Genomic DNA, 19,443 nt, shown 5'->3' with positions numbered 1-19,443 from the left:
TTGGGCCTTAATGTTGCTCTTCTCTGAGACCTGAGTTTGGGCAATCTGTCGACCCCAGAGATCAGTGGAAAGTTCCAGGCACATGAAACCTAGTCATGCATGCTCTTCCCTGAGCCCCAGCGGGAGTCCTGGGCCTCCTGAGCAGCCCATGGATGTTCCACACAGTGCTGGGTCTCCACCGACTGCTGCCAGCGAGGCCAGCGGCATGCGGACCCTGCTGAGTGCTGTCTCGACTCCCTCCCCCCTCCTCACTGGCTTCCCTCTGAGCTTACCCAAGTATGAGATTAGCTCTTCAGACGCCTTGTGGATGGAGGCAAGATGTAAACAGACACACGAGGCTGGGACACATATTTTGTAAAATGCTTCTTCACACCAATTCATGACGTATATTAACTAGGTCAATACATCTGAAATTCTAACGTGTATGGGAACCACCTGGCCATTGGTTAGAGAGCAGATTTGGATTGGGTGGGTGGTGGGGAGGGGCTGAGGTTCTCCATTGCTAACAGGTTCCCAGGAGGTGCCGTCGCCGCGGGTTCACCAGCTCACTTTGAATAGACTGGACCAGGCGACTAAATGTTGGGGACAGTCATACTGATTAGTTTTTTACCTACGCAGTTTATATTACAGACAAATGCATTCATTTGGAAACATTTTTTAAAGAGCTTTATAGTATCTCTTTGCTTTTCAGAGGTAGCTTTTTAAAAGTCACTCAGCTTTGCAGTGTGTGTGTTTCCTGTGTAGGGGAAGATGCAGAAACGCAAACCATTAGGAGGTTAAGCCGTTTGCTCAGTGAGTCTCTAAGCCAGATCTCTAAATATTCCTGCAGTCCAGGGACCACACCTCGCCTCACACTAGGAAACACCAAGCCCCTCTGAGCCTCGGCTGGCGTGCCCCACTGCAGGGATTCAACGGGGCTGGGGGAGGCTGAACTGAACTCAGGCTCTGAGTGGGAGACAGGAGATGAAGTGATAAAAAATGAACTTAAAATAAAAATTAAAAAGCATACCGAGAACCCCATGTGAAATGAGGGCTCTTAAAACTGTCTGCGGTGGGAAGAAATCAAAGAGTTTTATTGGGTGATGAAGAAACACTGTAAACTTCAAGCGAAAACATTCCAAGGTTTGGACTTGTGTTATGAAAGGGAAATTTTACAAAGTAAGACTCATTTTAATGAAATGAACATGAGGAGCTGTGATTCCATTTGAAGCTGGTTGACACACACATGCACTCACGCTCTCAATTTCTTAGTAGCCTCACTGCACAGTTTTTGAAATGCTCAGGTGCTATTCCGGTGACGGAACCCCAAGAAGGCAAAGCATCCCTTGATGTATAGTTTTTAGATATACTTTTACCCAAAGTGCTATAAATACTTCTATGCCCTGAAAGGCGATACTTCTCCACCTCAGCCTGAGTCCTCCTCTCTTCTGCTTGCCTCCATTTTAATGGAGGAATTAAATCACTTTCAATTACTAAATGTTGGCCAAGACGCAAGGCAGAAAGCTTTCAGGCAGAGGACCAGACACATGGTTGGGAATGCTGGATTTTTTATTTGTTGCCCTCCCAGGATGCCCCGTAGATCATTTTTGGAGGGAGGTTTTATGGTTCTCAGGGCCGGTTACCTTGGCCTCGTTTCCACACATGTATCTCTGGGTGGAGGATAAGCAGGAGGCGGTGATTTGCCAGATAGTCCATCCTGGATAGGATCAAAGACTTGCTTGTCGGGGGGAGGAAGAGAGATTCCAGTGTTGTTACAATTGCTCCAAACTGTGACCAGAGGGAGCCTGGCTGGTAAGAAGGCCTCAGAACAAAGGCCAGAGTGACCGGAGGCGACAGAGGAAGTGGTTCCCCACCCTTTTAGTACTTTACAATCCCTGGGGTGTGGGTGGATTAAAAAACACCGGTGTTCTGGCCCCATACAAGACCCAGTTTATCAGAATCTTTAGGGGAGGACCCAGGCATTAATAGTGTCCAACGTCCCCAGATGGTTGAGAGCCACATACTAGAACTTAGAAGAGTTTGGATAACAAAAGCAGGTGGGGTGGTGGGGCGGCAGGGTGAGCAACGGCAGTTTGAGAGGGAAAGAAAGAGCGGCCTCAAGTCAGAGGGCTTAGCGTTTTCTCTGTGGGGAGGACAGGTAAGGTGGCAGTGGGAAGAAAATAACAATATCAGACTCATTATAAGGTGTCAGCACATCCAACAGGTATAAGATGGGGGAAAATAAAATCTATGTTATTGAACTACTCACAGTGGCCTCATAGGTAGGTGAAGGTTCTTAATTTGTTCATTTTAAGTGGTTTCTTTTTAAAATTGATGGAAGAATGGAGGAGAGCAAATATTTGTAGTAATATGTAGCTGTGACCCACAGCCTGGCCCCTGATCATGGCTGGTAGATGTTAGGGGTTGGCCACCCCATCTTACAGCTCTATCCCCTGCCACCAGGCTCAAGCGTTGATCTTTTCCAACCTCCTCAGCTCTGAACATATCACCCTTTCTATAACAAAGGACTATATCAGGATAAGAAAACTTGGAAGTATATTTATAAAAAGTTTTGATGTCAGTAAGGAATAGCTTAAAGCAGTAAATTTGACCATCCTGGGCTCCACACGACCTTTTCTTGTTAGCAGAGGCTGTTAAATGTAGCAGCCGGGCGCGGTGGCTCACAACTGTAATCCCAGCACTTTGGGAGGCTGAGGCGGGTGGATCATGAGGTCAGGAGTTCAAGACCAGCCTGGCCAAGATGATGAAACCCCATCTCTACTAAAAATACAAAAAATATTAGCCAGGTGTGGTGGTGGGCGCCTGTAATCCCAGCTACTCGGGAGGCTGAGGCAGAGAATTGCTTGAACTCGGGAGGTGGAGCTTGCAGTGAGCCGAGATTGCACCACTGCACTCCAGCCTGGACAACAGAGCGAGACTCCATAGCAAAAAAAAAAAAAAAAAAAAAAAAAAAAAAAAAGTGGTGGCATGCTTTCTCTTATGATACAGCTCAATATATAGTATAATAAAATAAAGTAAAATTATCCATGCATCTTCATGTGATGGATGATCTAGCTAGGCTTTCCTAAATCCACATCTTAACTTCAGGCCCTTTCTTGGTCTGTGTCCTTGGAAGGTCCCATTGACTTGGCTTCCAAGTGAATCACTGTGCACGTAATCGTGGGTGCGTGGAAAGGCTTTAGTTTTCCTGGCGGGGTTATTTTCTCAGGTGATTGATTCTATCTGATGTCATCAGCAGCCTGGGGAGGATCCACTTGCTGAGTTCTGAGCACAGGTGAACACTTTCCCTTTCTGGGTTTGGTCAGTCAGACTCTGTCCTGCCTTGTGCCATGCCAGTCCCCACAGACCATGAAACAGGCTGTGCTTTGTGAGAATTCCTTTTATTACCCAGGACTTCAGGGTTTCCTCGCTTCATGCATGGAGAGTTTGAGTGTGTGCTGAGGTTGAAGGGGAATAGATTTACTTTACAAACAATCTCTAAAAGTATCTTCTATGCTCAGGCAAGAAAATGTTTTCATATTTCTTCTGAAAATTCATCTGTTTGTATTATTCTAGGATTTATTCATTTTACTCTCCCCCATTAGAAACCTAATCAGAGTTTAATAAAGTCATTATAAATTGTTACAATTTTGTTTAGGTATTTCTAGAACTTAGGTTAAGATGGCCAAAAATTGTTCATCTTGGCATCTCCATGAGCAGTAATATGAAAAGCTGCTATTCAGGGTGCATGACCTAGTATCCTCTGCTAGCAAGAAAAGACAGTGTGGAGCCCCGGACCGGTCAGATTTATTCCAATAGGCTATTCCTTTTTGACACTGAACTTTCAAAATTTAAATACACTTTCAGGTTTTCTTATCCTGATAACCCCCTTGTTGTAGAAAGGCCAGGCGAGTGATATATTCAGAGCTGAGGAGGTTTGAAAAGATCAATGCTTGAGCCTGGCAGTAGAGGACAGAGCTGTAGGACAGGGTGGCCAACCTCTAACATCTACCTGCCACCGTCAGAGTCCAGGCTGTGGGTCACAGCTACAAATTATTACAAATATTTGCTCTCCTCCATTCTTCTATCTGGCCTGTCTGCAACAGTTTTAAATATAACCAGGAATGCCCTATATATTATGTTATGAACACAATTTTCTGTAGCAACTGTAATCCCAAAATGCATGGCCATTGATACGGCTAGCCATCAGCTATGTAAATTCAGGGCTGTGGATATGAGCCACCGTGGCAGGGATGCATCTGAGATGGCCCCTAGGGCAGCCTGGCTTTTCAGGGGTGCAGCCTGATGACAGAGTGTTCTCACAATGAAAGTGCCATTCCAGAAAGCACTGTTTTCTTCATCATGCATTGCTTCACCAAACACTTTAGAACCTTACCCTCTGTTCGGTGCTGGGGAAACAAAGGAGAAGAGAAGGGTCCGTATGCCAGTGGGCAGACAGACATATTGAGAACACTGCAGTAACACGGAAAATGATGGTGGTATTGTTGAGGTCCTCCTCTGGAGGACCTTTATGATCTTTTAAGGTCAAATCTGTTTTATTAATTGATTTTTATTGAATGAAAATGAAAGAAGGATTAGACAATGTTGTTCAATTGAGTTAATTTCCCTTTCAGTTATTCCGCCACTTTCAGGAAAAGTAGGGTTTTGATGTAGTACTGGGACAGGTCTGTAGCGTAGGGTGAAAATGCACTCATGCCCAGGTAGCTGGCACACACCTGTGGACCAATGCCGCCCTCCTGTTCAAATCTAGATCCTATGGCAGTAAATGTAATGGTTAACGGAGAAAAGAGGATAAATTGCTTACTTAAAATTGCTTAAATAATCAAAACTGTCATGCAAGCGATGAATACTGAACTCTTAAAAGCAGTACTTTGCAAAAGGAGAAAAAGAGTTTGCAAGAATTGAGCTGATAGTTCTAATTATGTTCTTGCCCTCAAACCTACTAATTAGAATGGTCCTTCTCCAAAACGCATTTCAGAAAATCAGAGTATGAAGTATGGTGTTATCTAGAATTGTCTCCAAATTATTTTGATTTTGCACTGCCATTGGTAAAAAATTTTAAAGCACACCCCAATATGTTTATTTATAAATTATGTACATTGATAACCACTACATGCACTTTATTTTATTTTATTTTGGAGATGGAGTCTCTCTCTGTTGCCAAGGCTGGAGTGCAGTGGCATAATCCTGACTCATGGCAACCTCCACCTCCAGGGTTCAAGTGATTCTCCTGCCTCAGCCTCCTGATAACTGGGACTACAGGTGTGCACCACCAGGCCCAGCTAATTTTTGTGTTTTTGGTAGAGATGGGATTTCACTATGTTGGCCGGACTGGTCTCGAACTCCTGACCTTGTGATCTGCCCACCTCAGCCTCCCAAAGTGTTGAGATTACAGGCATGAGCCACCGCGCCTGGCTGCACTTTTATTTTTTATAAATAACATTTAATATGTCAGAGATACTTTTATATGTGTCCAATTGTATCAATATATTTTTAAAAACATATGTAAAATTAAAATGTTAAAAGAATGGTGTCTTAGCTTGGGCTGCTATAGAAAATTATTCTGGACTGGGTGGTTTAAACAGCAAACTTTTATTTCTCACAGTTCTGGGGGCTGAGAAGTCCCAAATCAGGCTGCTGGCAGATCCAGGGCCTGGCGAGGGCCTGTTACTAGTGTGTAGTGGCCTCCTCCTCATAAAGAGGGAGCAAACTTTCATGCTGGTTCTTATAAGGGCACGAATCCCATTCATGAGGACTCTCCAATCATGACCTAGTCACCTCGGAAGGCCCTACCTTTTAATAGCATCACCATGAGGGTTAGGATTTTCATATATGAATCTGTGTGTGTATATTGGGCGGGGGGATACATTCAATCCATAAGAAATGGGATAAATTGAAATGAGTTCTAGCATGTCCTTGATACCCTCCAAAGGACTACTATGGACACCCCCTGGGTACGTATGCCCCACTTACGAGACCAGTCTAGGAAGCCAGACAGAGTGGACAGACCTGAGCTGTGTTTTGAATACTTGGGCAACTGGACCACATAGACTTTCTTCCCTGCGTCATTCTACACCCACGGATAAATTACTATAAAAGGAATTGGTAAATAGTTCCAAAGGAATCCATATGCAAATACAGAAATATTTTTAAGTGAATTTGCATGAAAGAGGTCCTTAGGTTCATCCCAGCCATCGATGTGAATTCAGCAGAGGAACATAGTCACTGACATGGTTTTGATCCCATTAACTGGGGATGGTCAGGATTGGGTCAGAAACTTCATGCTTAAAAGCACTGGTCCTGGGCTCTTTAATCGGTAGAAGACATATTTCATTTTTGTACAACAAATAAGATATATCTACACACTTGAACTTTCTATTTTAGCAACTTCTAGGCATAACTTAGAAATACAAAGTAAAAACGTTTCATATTTTTGGTTGCCGTCCTGGAAAGAACAGGAGAAATACAACTTCTGTTTGTTGGAAACTCTTCGGTTCAAAGTTCCTCTAGATGTCAGTATTACACAGGGAAATGAAAATGTAACAGCCTTTGGCAGTGAGTAAAGGCCTTCTTACATTATTTAAATAGAAAAACATATGTGATCTATAATTACTAAACAAAAAAGCAGCCTCACTGGGAAGCTGGCTTCTTATATTCCTCAATACTGGCAGCTTCTCCTGTTGGTCAAGTCCGACTCCGAACCCAAGGAATATTGGCCCAGCATGTGGACTTTTCCACCTGATACTCAGGTGGCTTCAGAGGCAAATGTGGATCTATCAGTGCTCCACAGAGTCTTACAGCCAGCTGCTCAATTTTATATACTTTGATGGGCTGAAATTGACTGATACATACCAGTTTTCATTATTAAATCAACGTATGCTTATATCATTGCGTTCATGCCACACAGAATAAACCCAGAAGCACAATGTCTATTGATACACCAGAGTTTTCATTTCAAAAGGGAAGAATAAAGGGACAGTTATAAAACATCTTAAACACAATTGGTTAAACTGTCTTATTCAACTAATTTGGATATATGCTTTCAAAATTGGACTTAAATTCTCTGTCTTCTTTTCTTTTTTTGCTTCTCTTCCATGTTAACTGTAATCTTTTGACAAATATTTATCTCTTCACTCTGCTAATTTGTTTTTGATTTATGACCTTCTCTCTTAATCATTTTTCTTTTCTTTTGTGGTGCCAACTATGTAGTAGATCTCAATAAATATGAATCATGTAACTTGGCTATAGTCTTTCTATCTTTTTTTTTTTTCCCCCAGAAAGACAGTATAGTGTGGTAGTTAGGTGCACAGGCTGAAGTAGACAGCTGGGTTAGAATCCTAGCTCTACCATTTCTAAACTTTATAACCTTTGGAAATTACCTAACTTCATTTATACAATGGGGCTAATAGTATCTATCTTAAAGGGCTGTTAGGAGGAGCAACCGGGTAAACAAAGTGCTTAAAAGAGTGACTGGTGCATAGTGTGTGTGCACAATACATGGTAGCCATCACCACTACCACCATCATTACCATGATCACCACCATCACCACTACAACCACTATCACCACTACAGTCACCACCATCACCACTACCACTACCACCACCATCACGACCACCACCATCATTACCACTACCACCATCATTACCATGATCACTTCCATCACCACTACAACCACTATCACCACTACAGTCACCACCACCAGCACTACCACTACCACCACCATCACGGCCACCACCATCATTACCACTACCACCATCATTACCATGATCACCACCATCACCACTACAACCACTATCACCACTACAGTCACCACCACCAGCACTACCACTACCACCACCATCACGGCCACCACCATCATTACCACTACCACCATGACTACCACCACAACCACTGCTACTACCACCACCACCACTACCACCATCACCACCACCACCACTACCACCATCACCACCACCACTACCACCATCACCACCACCACCACTACCACCATCACCACCACCACCACTACCACCATCATGATCACCACCATCATGCCACTACCATCATCATCATCATCACCATCATCACTACGTACTGGTCTCTGAAGTAATCGCCAGGAAGTCAAAGATGAACCAGTCTTTTTGCCCACTAGAAGTCCACAATCCCATGGGAAATTGACCGGAAAAAAGGCTTAAAAGTGTTATAAGGAATACCAGGGTTAGGGCTATGTGCTGAGTTCTGTGCAAGCACAGAGGAGGGAGCAGTCGGCTTTGCTTGAAGCAGCAGCAGCCCATTTTCCCTGCAGAGGGAAAAGTAGGCAAGTGTCATCTCTGGACTTTCACTTAAAGAGAAACTTTAAGAGAAAGAGAAACTCTGAAGCTCTCACTTCCAGCCTTGGCTTTCCACAGGTTTACTAAACATGCCTTCATGTTGTAAGTTCACCATCTGAAAAATGGAAATACTCTGAATCCATGGAGCTGCCCCCTGAATTGTTTAAAAGCACATTTGTGGCCGGACGTGGTGGCTCACACCTGTAATCCCAGCACTTTGGGAGGCCGAGGCAGGCGGATCACCTGAGGTCAGGAGTTCAAGACCAGCCTGGCAGACGTGGCAAAACCCCGTCTCTACTGAAAATACAAAAAATTAGCCAGACATGGTGGTGGCAGATGCCTGTAGTCCCAGCTACTCAGGAGGCTGAGGTAGGAGAATCGCCTGAACCTGGGAGGTGGAGGTTGCAGTGAGCCAAGATCGCGACATTGCACTCCAGCCTGGGTGACAAGAGCGAAACTCCGTCTAAAAAAAAAAAAAAGAAAGAAAGAAATAAAGCACATTTGCAATTTGTCTTGATCTCTGTGCTCTGAACTTCCATGGTGTTTCATGCTTGCAAATCAGCTGAAGGCAAATTATGTTGTGTTTCAAAGGGAAAATAAATACTTTTTTGGACATCCACACAATGTCATTAATTTATAATGCATAACTTTAGGAGTTGTGATAATTTGGGTGGATTGGGTTAATGTTTCCCTTTTATATGGGGTACATTAGCTAACAGTTTGCTCAACTAATTCAGAGACTCCAGGACTGAGAAGAATGTTTATCCTCTTAGGAAAAAGGCCATCTGTTCTAAGCACTGCAAAGGTTCCGTTTATAAAGCTGACTTTCATCTCCTACTCTCTGGTTTACAGAGCCCATTCACAGGTATCCTCTCATTTCTATTTGATTTATATGTAAACCATATCAAGACAATTTAAACAGAAGTCAAGGGTGATGTACACATTATTATATCCTTTCATCTATTCATGAAGATGGGCTTTTTCCATAATGACAGTTTTACAGAATTTCTTTGAAAATAGTGAGTTCATTTCAGATACTGTAGTCTATATGGGCTTTCATTAATTCGGACAGTTCTGCCCTCTACATTACTATTAATTTCACTGTTTTTTTTCCCTATGTTTGAATCGTATAATATAGTAGTTTTCACTCTGGGGTGATGGGTGATTTTGCTCCCCATTTATGGATCTCTGGAGATCTTTTCGGTCCTCACAACTGGGAGGGAGGGTGCTACTGGCATCTGGTGGATAGAGGCCAGCGATGCTGCTATCCTGTAATGCTCATGACATTCCCCACCACACAGAATCATCCAGCGCAAGTGTCAGGAGTGCTGAGGTTGAAAAGCCCAGATGTGATATGTAACTTCAGTTACTCAATTGTGCCTCCACAGGCGAAGGAGGTGTGGTCAAACGCCGACCTGACGGAAAGGATGCCTGTCAAAAGCAAAAGGACATCAGCCCTTGCAGGTAACATCTTTAGAAAACTAGATAGTTATGAATAAAGAAAGTCCTGTTATAAAAGTCCTGTTGTTATTCAGAGGAAGTTGCACATTCATAAAGCCCTGTGTAGGAAGAAGTGATGTTGGTATTTAAAAAAAAATACCCCCTCCCCCCTTTTTTTTTGCTTGTCTTTGGGTCTTACTACTTACAAACAAGAAAATCTTTTGGAACCCAATTGGTCATATTTCCTTCCACTCTGCTTTTAAAAGCTTATATCTGCTGATAAAAAGAAACCTGGATAAAGATGCCATTATAGAAAGCCAAAATTGTACTGATCACCTACATTCTCCATTAAAATATTTTGTGTCCTATGGTGGCTTCTAGAGAGATCTACCCAGAAGAATCAGCTCTCCTCTGAGAAAGAAAAGGTTAATAAACTCAACAAGAAAAATGCTGAGAAGACCAGTGCCTCTCTAGTTCATAGACGTTTTGCCATATTTCATACAAAAAGACAAGACAAAGTAGAAGATTTTGCTCCAAGAAATTCTATAGCTCCAAGAGAGAATATAGATGGAACAGACATTTCAAGCACAGAGAGCGTGAATAGACAGGAAAGTGATAGTGCTGTGAATGAAAAACAAGCCACTGTGGATAAAAATGGACACCCAGTGTCCGAAGAAGAGAAAACGGGTTTACTTATAAGGAAGATGCTAGTGGAAGAGAAGCTGAGAAGAAAAGAGAACTGGCAACTGTACATGAGACAGTGCTGGACCAATGTCAAAATAAAAATCAATACATGTATCAGACTAATGGTGACCAATTTCCTGAAAGGTAGGGTTACAGCATTGCATATCCACAGCAATGCTTTCTGTAGATCTATGTGCCACTGCAGTTTAAGGCCTTATTAAAAGGATAAATGAAGAGAGTTTTGAAGTGATGATTTATAACTCAGTTTTCCAGCTTACATGAATTTTTCATGGCCACATTTTCTTGCCATTATTTTTTCTTCTTGCCTGTGATATTTTCAGGCATTTTATTATTTTCTATGTTTTCTACCAACTGGTGGACAAAGATGATAATTAATAGTGCCCACAGGAATCAGTATTTTTTAAAGATCAAGTAAAACATTTTTATTTTTAGCAATACAGAACATATCCTTCCTAAAGACAAGAATTAAATAATGACTGATTTATCTGTAATTTAAAAACTTAAATCTGAGAAAACTTACCTACTCCATTATAAATAATAATTTTCCCAAATATAGTGAGGATGAAATATAGTGAGGATGAAGTAAGATGTAGATTATTGAATGACTTTCTTTCTCAACTACACAGTTTCACATGTAGATTAAGGTAATATTGTAGCCAATTAAAATGAACTACTCAAAGTTATGAGTAATCACATATCACAGTATCTATTTGGAACCAAAAGTATCAAAACACTTGTGTGGTCTTTTTTAGGGATTTAAAACATAATTCTTACTTCATTTTTTAATAATGTATCTGAAACCTCATCTTGGAGAAATTTAATTTTCCAAGAATTAAGCGTAAATACTAATGATTGCTAAGAAAGAAACTTCATCACTGCCAGATGTGTTCAGTAAGGTCGAGAGCTGCTGAGAAATGGAAATTAGGTCAATTCTTCCACTGATAATTGTTGAGTCTTACTGCCCTTAAGATTCAGAGAGATTGGCCGGGTGCGGTGGCTCACGCCTGTAATCCCAGCACTTTGGGAGGCCGACGCGGGCGGACCATGAGGTCAGGGGATCGAGACCATCCTGGCTAACACAGTGAAACCTTGTCTCTCCTAAAAATACAAAAAATTAGCTGGCCGCGGTGGCGGGCGCCTGTAGTCCCAGCTACTCGGGAGGCTGAGGCAGGAGAATGGCGGGAACCCAGGAGGTGGAGCTTGCAGTGAGCCGAGATCACGCCACCGCACTCCAGCCTGGGCGACAGAGCGAGACTCCATCTCAAAAAAAAAAAAAAAAAAAAGGTTCAGACAGATTATTGCTTCTTTTATCATGCTATAATTTAATAATTTCTCTCTTCTCTAAGGAAAGGACGTGAAAAAATGAAGATCAGATTAGTTAGGTATTCACAGAATGACGGCTTTTGTTAAGCGCCAGTGGAATAACGTGGGGTCACGGTTTGGCCAGTGGAGACATTCCCCGGGACCCTGCTTATCTACACCCGTAGACTCGATGGGGGGCATGCTGCTCCATTTCCTCTCCAAGCACCGAAATGGTCCCCTCTGTCACGGAGCTCACGTCCTCCTCACCAAAACACTGGTTTTTGTGTTTTTTTTGAGACGAAGTCTCGCTCTGTGGCCCAGGCTCGGGTGCGGTGGCGCCATCTTGGCTCACTGCAAGCTCCGCCTCCCGGGTTCCCGCCCTTCTCCTGCCTCAGCCTCCCCGGTAGCTGGAATTACAGGCGCCGCCACCACGCCCGGCTCGTTTTTTGTATATTTTTTAGTAGAGACGGGGTTTCACCGTGTCAGCGAGGATGGTCTCGATCTCCTGACCTCGTGATCCGCCCGTCTTGGCCTCCCAAAGTGCTGGAATTACAGGCGGGAGCCACGGCACCCGGCACCAAAACACTGTTTTAAGAAAAGCCTTCGTTCTAAGAAGTTTCACCCTCTGACTCTTTTCTTCTTGGAACTTTGAGAGCTGCAACTGGACTTGACTTTCCAGGAGTGTCAGCAGCACAGGGGCCATTTCTACCCCCACGAATCCCGGGAGGTTCCGCAGCAGGATCCATGTTCTCGAATGCCGACCGGAGTGCCCGGGCAGCAGTCAGCATAGAGTGGCAGAGGCCGCCTGGTCAACCAGGGCAGTGAAAGCGCAGGGTAGACGTAGTGGGCACGGGGGGAACCCACGTGTCAGAAGACACAGGCAAGCAGAGGAAAGCGGAGGCGCTCCCAGGGCCGCCTCAGGAGCCCGCGGGGATGGAGACCTGAGGGCAAGATGGCGCCACCCGTTTGGGTAGGAAGTGGCTTTTGTACGGGCCTTTTAAGGCTCTTTAACCTTTTCCAGCAAGCACTGCAGACTAAATTTCATTTAGTCTAACAGCCCGCAGGAGATGGAACGCCATTTCGATGCCGCTTGTGTATTTAACTCCCTCTTTTATTAATCTGAAACAGTGAATGTTACCAAGACGCTTCTCACGTGACTTCAGTTTTCAGCATATTTACACTGTGAGAGGTGATGTCCATATCAAATCAGATTCCCAGAGATTTATATTCTGAATTTTAAAAAAATATGAACACTTGGCAGAGTGTCTGGAACAAGGTAAATGCTCAAGAAACGTTTGTTAAATAAATGTAGATTTTTTGGAAAGCAAAACTGTTACTTACCTCCCTTTGTATTCTTATTGTATGCATGCAGTAGCTGCTTAATAAATGAATTAGCAGAGAATGAGCAGGTTCACGGCAAGCCAATTTTAACAGCAGTAGTCATGGAAAGGTAAAAGAATACTGGGAGGAATATCCCTGAGCAATTCTGTATTTTAGAGCTGTTGCTGATGTGGACGAGCGTTTAAACACTTAAGGTGGAAGGGGAGAAAGTGGGAGAAATTTGATCACTGTTGAATACACACTTACCTGGTTTTATTGGGTGTTTTATTTCCAGCCAGCCAGGAAAAATTCATCTTTGTGCCTTAAATGTGTCTTAAATAAAGTCCAAGACATTTTGGAAAGTAATATATAATATCAAGCATTTCAATAACATGAAGAAATGTTTCATTTTTCTTTTTTCTCTCTGCTTTAATTAAAATAATGGATTATATCAGTAATGCATTTAAAAAATGGATCAAACAATTTCTCACGTTTGAATTTGAATGGTCTGAGGCTTGGAAGTATTACCTGTTTGGACTGTGTTGGGTTGGAAATTTTCAACTATTTTAACATTTCTAAAAGTGATCTTGAAGATGGTATGGACAACCATTGAGCCGCCCTGACACTGTTTCTCAGAGGTGTCAGGATCACCTTTATGAGTCACAGCTCATAATCTCAAGTGGAAATTTATATCCCTGGATCATTAGGAATCAAACAGATGGCTCCTTGTATTTTGTTATTAAATGAGCACATTTTTACTATGAGGCCCAGGCTTGCTGCCTTAACGAGGTCAGCCTGCTTGACAGATGGCCCTTCTGTTTCTCTCACCTTCTAGTTGACATCCCGGCTCCTCCTGCCCCATTTGATCATCGTATTGTGACAGCCAAGCAAGGAGCGGTCAACAGCTTCTATACTGTGAGCAAGACAGAAATCCTAGGAGGGTGAGTAATGCTGAATATTATTAGCATTCTCTCAACAAAAGAGGAGAGTGTGCAAAGACACAGGGCCAGATGACTTCGTAAATGTCTGCCTGTCTTGACCTGAGAACTAGAAACGTTAGAAACAAACATTTTAAGAAACCGTATTCATTTCTGAAAATTGTCACTGATGCCAGAAAGGTTAATGTGGTGACTAAACTCCACGTTTATTATCTGCTTTACTTCCCATGTTGTAATGTCTAAAAGAAAGAAAAACCCATTGTGAGTCACCAGAAGGTTGACCAGCTGTCCAAAGCCATAGTGCAGGCTCCAGGAGACAGAACATAGAAATGAGTCAACAGCGTGTAGTTCTTGTGGCCTGTATTAGGTCTTTCTGTCATTGCTGCTGGTTTTTCATTTATGTTGTTACTATATTAATTACTATTATCCATTTCAATTGATTACTTTGCTCAGCAAATAACTTATTTTAGGGACATTTAAATGCACACTCTCCCTAAAGAAGGAAGATTAAAGGCCAGGCATGGTGACTCACGCTTGTAATCCTAGCATTTTGGGAAACCGAGGCGGGCAGATCACTTGAGGTCAGGAGTTCGAGACCATCCTAATCAACATGGTAAAACTCCGTCTCTATTAAAAATACAAAAATTAGCTGAGTGTGGTGGCACATGCCTGTAACCCCAGCTACTCAGGAGGCTGAGGCAGGAAAATCGCTTGAACCAGGGAGTCGGAGGTTGCAGTGAGCTGAGATCAGGCCCCTGCATTCCAGCCTGGTGATGGAGTAAGACTCTGTCTCAAAAAAAAAAAAAAAAAAAAACAAAAACGAAAAACAAAAAGAAAAAAAGCCAGAAAGAAAATTAAAGTCCATCAGGGACCAGCTTCATGCTGGGGGTGGGGAGAGGGTGTTCTTTCTTTCTTCTACTTCTTTCACAACCCCCCTATGATATCTTGTAACTCAAAGTCTAAATTATAACGTTTGCTGCCATCAGCATGTCTGTGTAAAATAGGAAGAGGAAAGCAGAACATCTGCACGTATGCATACAAAATGTACTCACCAACACAAAGAAAGCATGCATTGCTACTGCAGCTCAGGCTTCTGCAAGTGGTCTTCAGGGAGTCATTGATATTCGTGAAGTCCCTTCTTCCTCTTCCCACTCCGTATTTCTTTGCCCTCCACGGAATGGAACCACCTGGACTTTCCTTTCCTGATCTGGCTGATCTCATAGAATGCCCCATGAGACTGCGGGGAAGGGCTGAGGGAGAGACAGGAATTCCACAGCATGAACTGGTGCCATGGAAGCCTGAGGTATTTGGGTCTTCAGGGACATCAGTGGCAAGCCAGCAAGTATTTCTCTAACCGAGAATAGTTATTTGCAGAAGAAGCTTTGAAAGAATTCCCAGGATTTGTGATGTTTTTCTGGTCAAGGTTTGTCAATTGCTCCTTCGAAACTTCCTTTCTGTCTGTTTGGGCACCATGGGATCTTCTCTTTGGTACTGCAGTCTAGACCAGCTGCCCGTCAGCGCTTGTTATGGGCTTCACCAAAATTGGCAGCCATAATTCACTCAGCAAATAAGTTAGAGGAGCATGATCAAATGTGTGTGGATGCCTTCAAAATGCAGACATCACCAAGTGCTGCACCTCCTTTTTAGTGGTAGGAGGTTCAAGATGCAGCAATTTATCTTTTACTTTTGGCAGAAATATTGCAACATGCCAAGGATCACTGGATCCCAAAACACCTGCCCACAGGGGCAGGCCCCTGAATTTTCCTGGGGGTTCATCTCCTGCCCTGTGACCTCGAGGGTATCTGTCATCCCTGCTTGGCATGTTCAGTGAGCGTAAGGTTATCACTGTGTTGAACCAGCATGAATCCTGGGAGTTGGCCTCAACCTTCAGGGCCCTTGCAGAATAAATCAGGAGAAAGAGTCAGAGGGTTGAAGGAGCCGGGAAGTCAGACAGTGATGGGCACCACTGCTGGCTCAGGAGGTTCTGGGGCCATTGCTAGTGAAGGGAAAAACAAAACAAAACATTTTCATAACAGCCGCTTAAGAGGTGGCTGGGCCTGTGTCCACGTATTCCCATAGAGACTCCATCTGGAACAGAGGTTGGAATTGAAGTCACCCCGTGGCTATGTTTATGGTAATCCTATTTCATTCTCCAAGATCCATCTGCCTCTGTGCTGGGTGTGCAGCCCCAGGATGGGATGTGGCGGCCGTCAGTGCTCCTGCATCTGTCCAGCGTTGCCATGACTTTCATCGTTGAAGTCCTCTGCCTTGTCATAGGGCTTGCCTCAGGTTCACTGTGTTGCTAGGGAAGCTGTTCCTCACTCCCGACTGTGACATCCACCATTGCAGAGCAGGGACACGTGTTCTAGCTTATTTTACTAAATAAGAAATCAAAGTAAGCAAATTAGATTTAAAACTGCTCGCAACTGTGCACATCTGTATGTGATTATATAGGTAAGAAGCTGTCTTACGATTATATTCGAGCTCATAGGTGACTGGGCAATACGCAGTCTTGACTATATGGATATATATGCAGTACTGTTACATATGCAGTTTTCAAAAATAATTTTATATATCTGAAGGTGGGCTCTCTTGTTCATATGCTGACAAAGCCCAGCTTATAACACTCATATGTATTTAGAAAGGTTCTTCATTGTCTGTAAAAGTGGTTCTCAAATGTTAGGGTGCATATGAATCACCCAAGAAATGTGCTGAAATGTAGACTCTGGGGCCTACCCCTGGATTCCTGCCTCAGAAGGTCTGGGGTAGGGCCCAGAATCCTGGATTCATTTTTTTTTTTTTTTTTGAGATGGAGTCTTGCACTGTCACCTGGGCTGGAGTGCAATGGCGTGATCTCCACTCACTGCAACCTCCGCCTTCTGGGTTCACGTGATTCTCCTGCCTCAACCTCCCAAGTAGCTGGGATTACAGGCCCGTGCCACCACATCTGGCTAATTTTTTGTATTTTTAGTAGAGACGGGGTTTCATTATGTTGACCAGGCTGGTCTCGAACTCCTAACCGCGTGATCCTCCCGCCTCGGCCATCCAAAGTGCTGGGATTACAGGCGTGAACCACCGCGCCCAGCTGAAACCTGCTTTCTTAACAGCTCCCAGGTGATTCTGATGCAAGTGACCCACAGACCACACCTTGACAAATACTGTTCTAGAAGTTTATGGAAAGAACTCCTCATAGGGCTGCTCATCCAGACTTAGCAGGAGAAATACTGGGGCCACTGTGTGCTGTCTACGTGGCAGCTGACCACAGGGCCTCATGCTACGCCGCTTCCTCTTTTTTGGCAGAGGGCGTTTCGGCCAGGTTCACAAGTGTGAGGAGACGGCCACAGGTCTGAAGCTGGCAGCCAAAATCATCAAGACCAGAGGCATGAAGGACAAGGTACAGCCTGTGGGAGGTGGTCCCCTGTCTCCCTGCCCTGTCTTGGCCACACTAATGCACTGTTTCCTGCTTCTCAGGAGGAGGTGAAGAACGAGATCAGCGTCATGAACCAGCTGGACCACGCAAACCTCATCCAGCTGTACGATGCCTTTGAGTCTAAGGACGACATTGTCCTGGTCATGGAGTAGTGCGTATCCCCTCTGCCCCTCCCTGACCCACTCATGACCGTGACTGTGCGTCGGTAGCTCTGTCCTGCTGCAGCGGGGCCAGAACCAAGCTTGTCCCCACAGACTCTGATTTGCGCAGATCACACAATCTCATCAGTTCTCGAAGGGAAATGACTTGGGATTACGCGTCTCCATACGGGATTTTATTGATAAGAAGTAGCGGGACCAAGCAGATCTAGCTTTGCATCTAAGCTGTTTGTCAAAAATCAAGCTTAAATACTAGCCAGGGCAACCTGGAGGAAAGTGGTTTTTGAGCTACATCTTATTTCACCGTATTCACATGTCAAAAACGGTTGATGATTCGGGCTAAGAAGCTTCCATTTAAACTCACCTTTATAAAAACATAAGGACTGGTTAGTTAGAAACCGAGTACAGTCATTACTTGGAATCTGAGAGGGTCCCAGGATCCCCACAAATATCATAACCAGAGGACACTCAAGTTCCTGATATAAAATGGCGTAGTCTTTTGCATATAATCTATGCCCACCCCCCGAGCACTTTAAATAATCTCTAGACTATTTGTAATACTTGATAAACTGTAAATGCCACATATACAGTTGTTATACTGTATTTTTAAAAAATTTGTATTATTTTTGTTGTTGTATTGTCAATGTTTATTGTTTTTTGGTCAAACATTTTGATCTGTGATTGTTTGAACATGTGGAAACAGAATCCACGAATAGGGAGGGCCGACTGCAATTCCAACACTGAATCGATGTTGTGATTCCGTTTTGTTTTTCATTCTGCAATCAGGCATTTTGAATAAAAAGTATAGGTTCGTGGTCCTCCCTTATCCACACTTTCACTTTCCATGGTCTCAGTTACCCTAGGCCCCAAAATATTAAGTGGAAAATTCCAGAAGTAAACAATCAACAGGTTTTAAATTGCACAGGGTTCTGAGTAGCCTGATGAAATCTCCCACCGTCCCGCTCGGTCCCACCCAGGACATGAATCATCCCTTTGTCCAGCGTCTCCACCACTCCCTGCGGTTAGTCACTTAGTAGCCGACTGGGTCATCAGATCGACTGTGGAGGCATCGCAGTGCTTGTGTTCACGGAACTCTCATTTTACTTCACAATGGCCCCAAAGCACAAGAATAGTGCAGCTTGCATATTGTCATCATTGTTCTCTTTTACCCTTAGTTATCGTTGTTAATCCCTTACTGTGCTTAATTTATGAATTAAACTGTATCAGAGTTATGCATCTATAGGAAATGACATAGTATATACAGGGTTCAGTACTATCCACAGTTTCAGGCATCTATGAAGGGTCTTGGAAGGTGTCCCGGAGGATGAGGGAAATTACTGTGTCTAGCACCAGCCACACAGAAGCACTGGAGAGTTAGAGGGCTGAGACCCTGACTACCTTCAGTCAGGGCTTGGAGTTTCCCTCCCAGAGTTCTTAGGGTCCTCTTTCTCTTCAGCATCTTTAGAACATGATACATGTGGGCTCACCCCAGAGCTGAAGGCACTGGATAAAGGGGCTTTGAGGGCAGGTGCGGTGGCTCATGCCTGTAATCCCAGCACTTTGGGAAGCCAAGACTGGTGGGTCACTTGAGGTCAGGAGTTCGAAACCAGCCTGACCAACACAGTGAAACCCCATCTCTACTAAAAATACAAAAATTAGCCGGGCATGGTGGCGTGTGCCTCTAATCCCAGCTACTTGGGAGACTGAGAATCGCTTGAATCTGGGAGGCGGAGCTTGCAGTGAGCCAAGGTCCCACCACTGCACTCCAGCCTGAGTGACAGAGTGAGACTCCGTCTCAAAAAAAAAACCACACACACACAAAAGATGGAGGGTTGGCTTG

The 19,443-nt window shown here is 43.8% G+C and overlaps 1 protein-coding gene across 1 annotated transcript in view; it reads left to right on the top strand.

Annotated features, from left to right (window-relative positions):
• The window catches only part of MYLK4 (myosin light chain kinase family member 4), an 89,726-nt gene that overhangs the window by 50,473 nt on the left and 19,810 nt on the right, over window positions 1-19,443 (top strand). Inside the window, exons 3-6 of the mRNA XM_073005615.1 lie at window positions 9,699-9,774; window positions 13,913-14,018; window positions 17,316-17,409; window positions 17,487-17,596. Coding sequence (XP_072861716.1) covers window positions 9,699-9,774; window positions 13,913-14,018; window positions 17,316-17,409; window positions 17,487-17,596 — 386 coding nt within the window. The remainder of the gene's footprint in view (window positions 1-9,698; window positions 9,775-13,912; window positions 14,019-17,315; window positions 17,410-17,486; window positions 17,597-19,443) is intronic.

This window comes from Chlorocebus sabaeus, chromosome 17 (genome assembly GCF_047675955.1).
Source record: "Chlorocebus sabaeus isolate Y175 chromosome 17, mChlSab1.0.hap1, whole genome shotgun sequence".
NCBI lineage: Eukaryota > Metazoa > Chordata > Mammalia > Primates > Cercopithecidae > Chlorocebus > Chlorocebus sabaeus.
The sequence above is the reverse complement of the archived record's forward strand: the minus strand, read 5'-3'. Positions and strand labels throughout refer to the sequence as shown.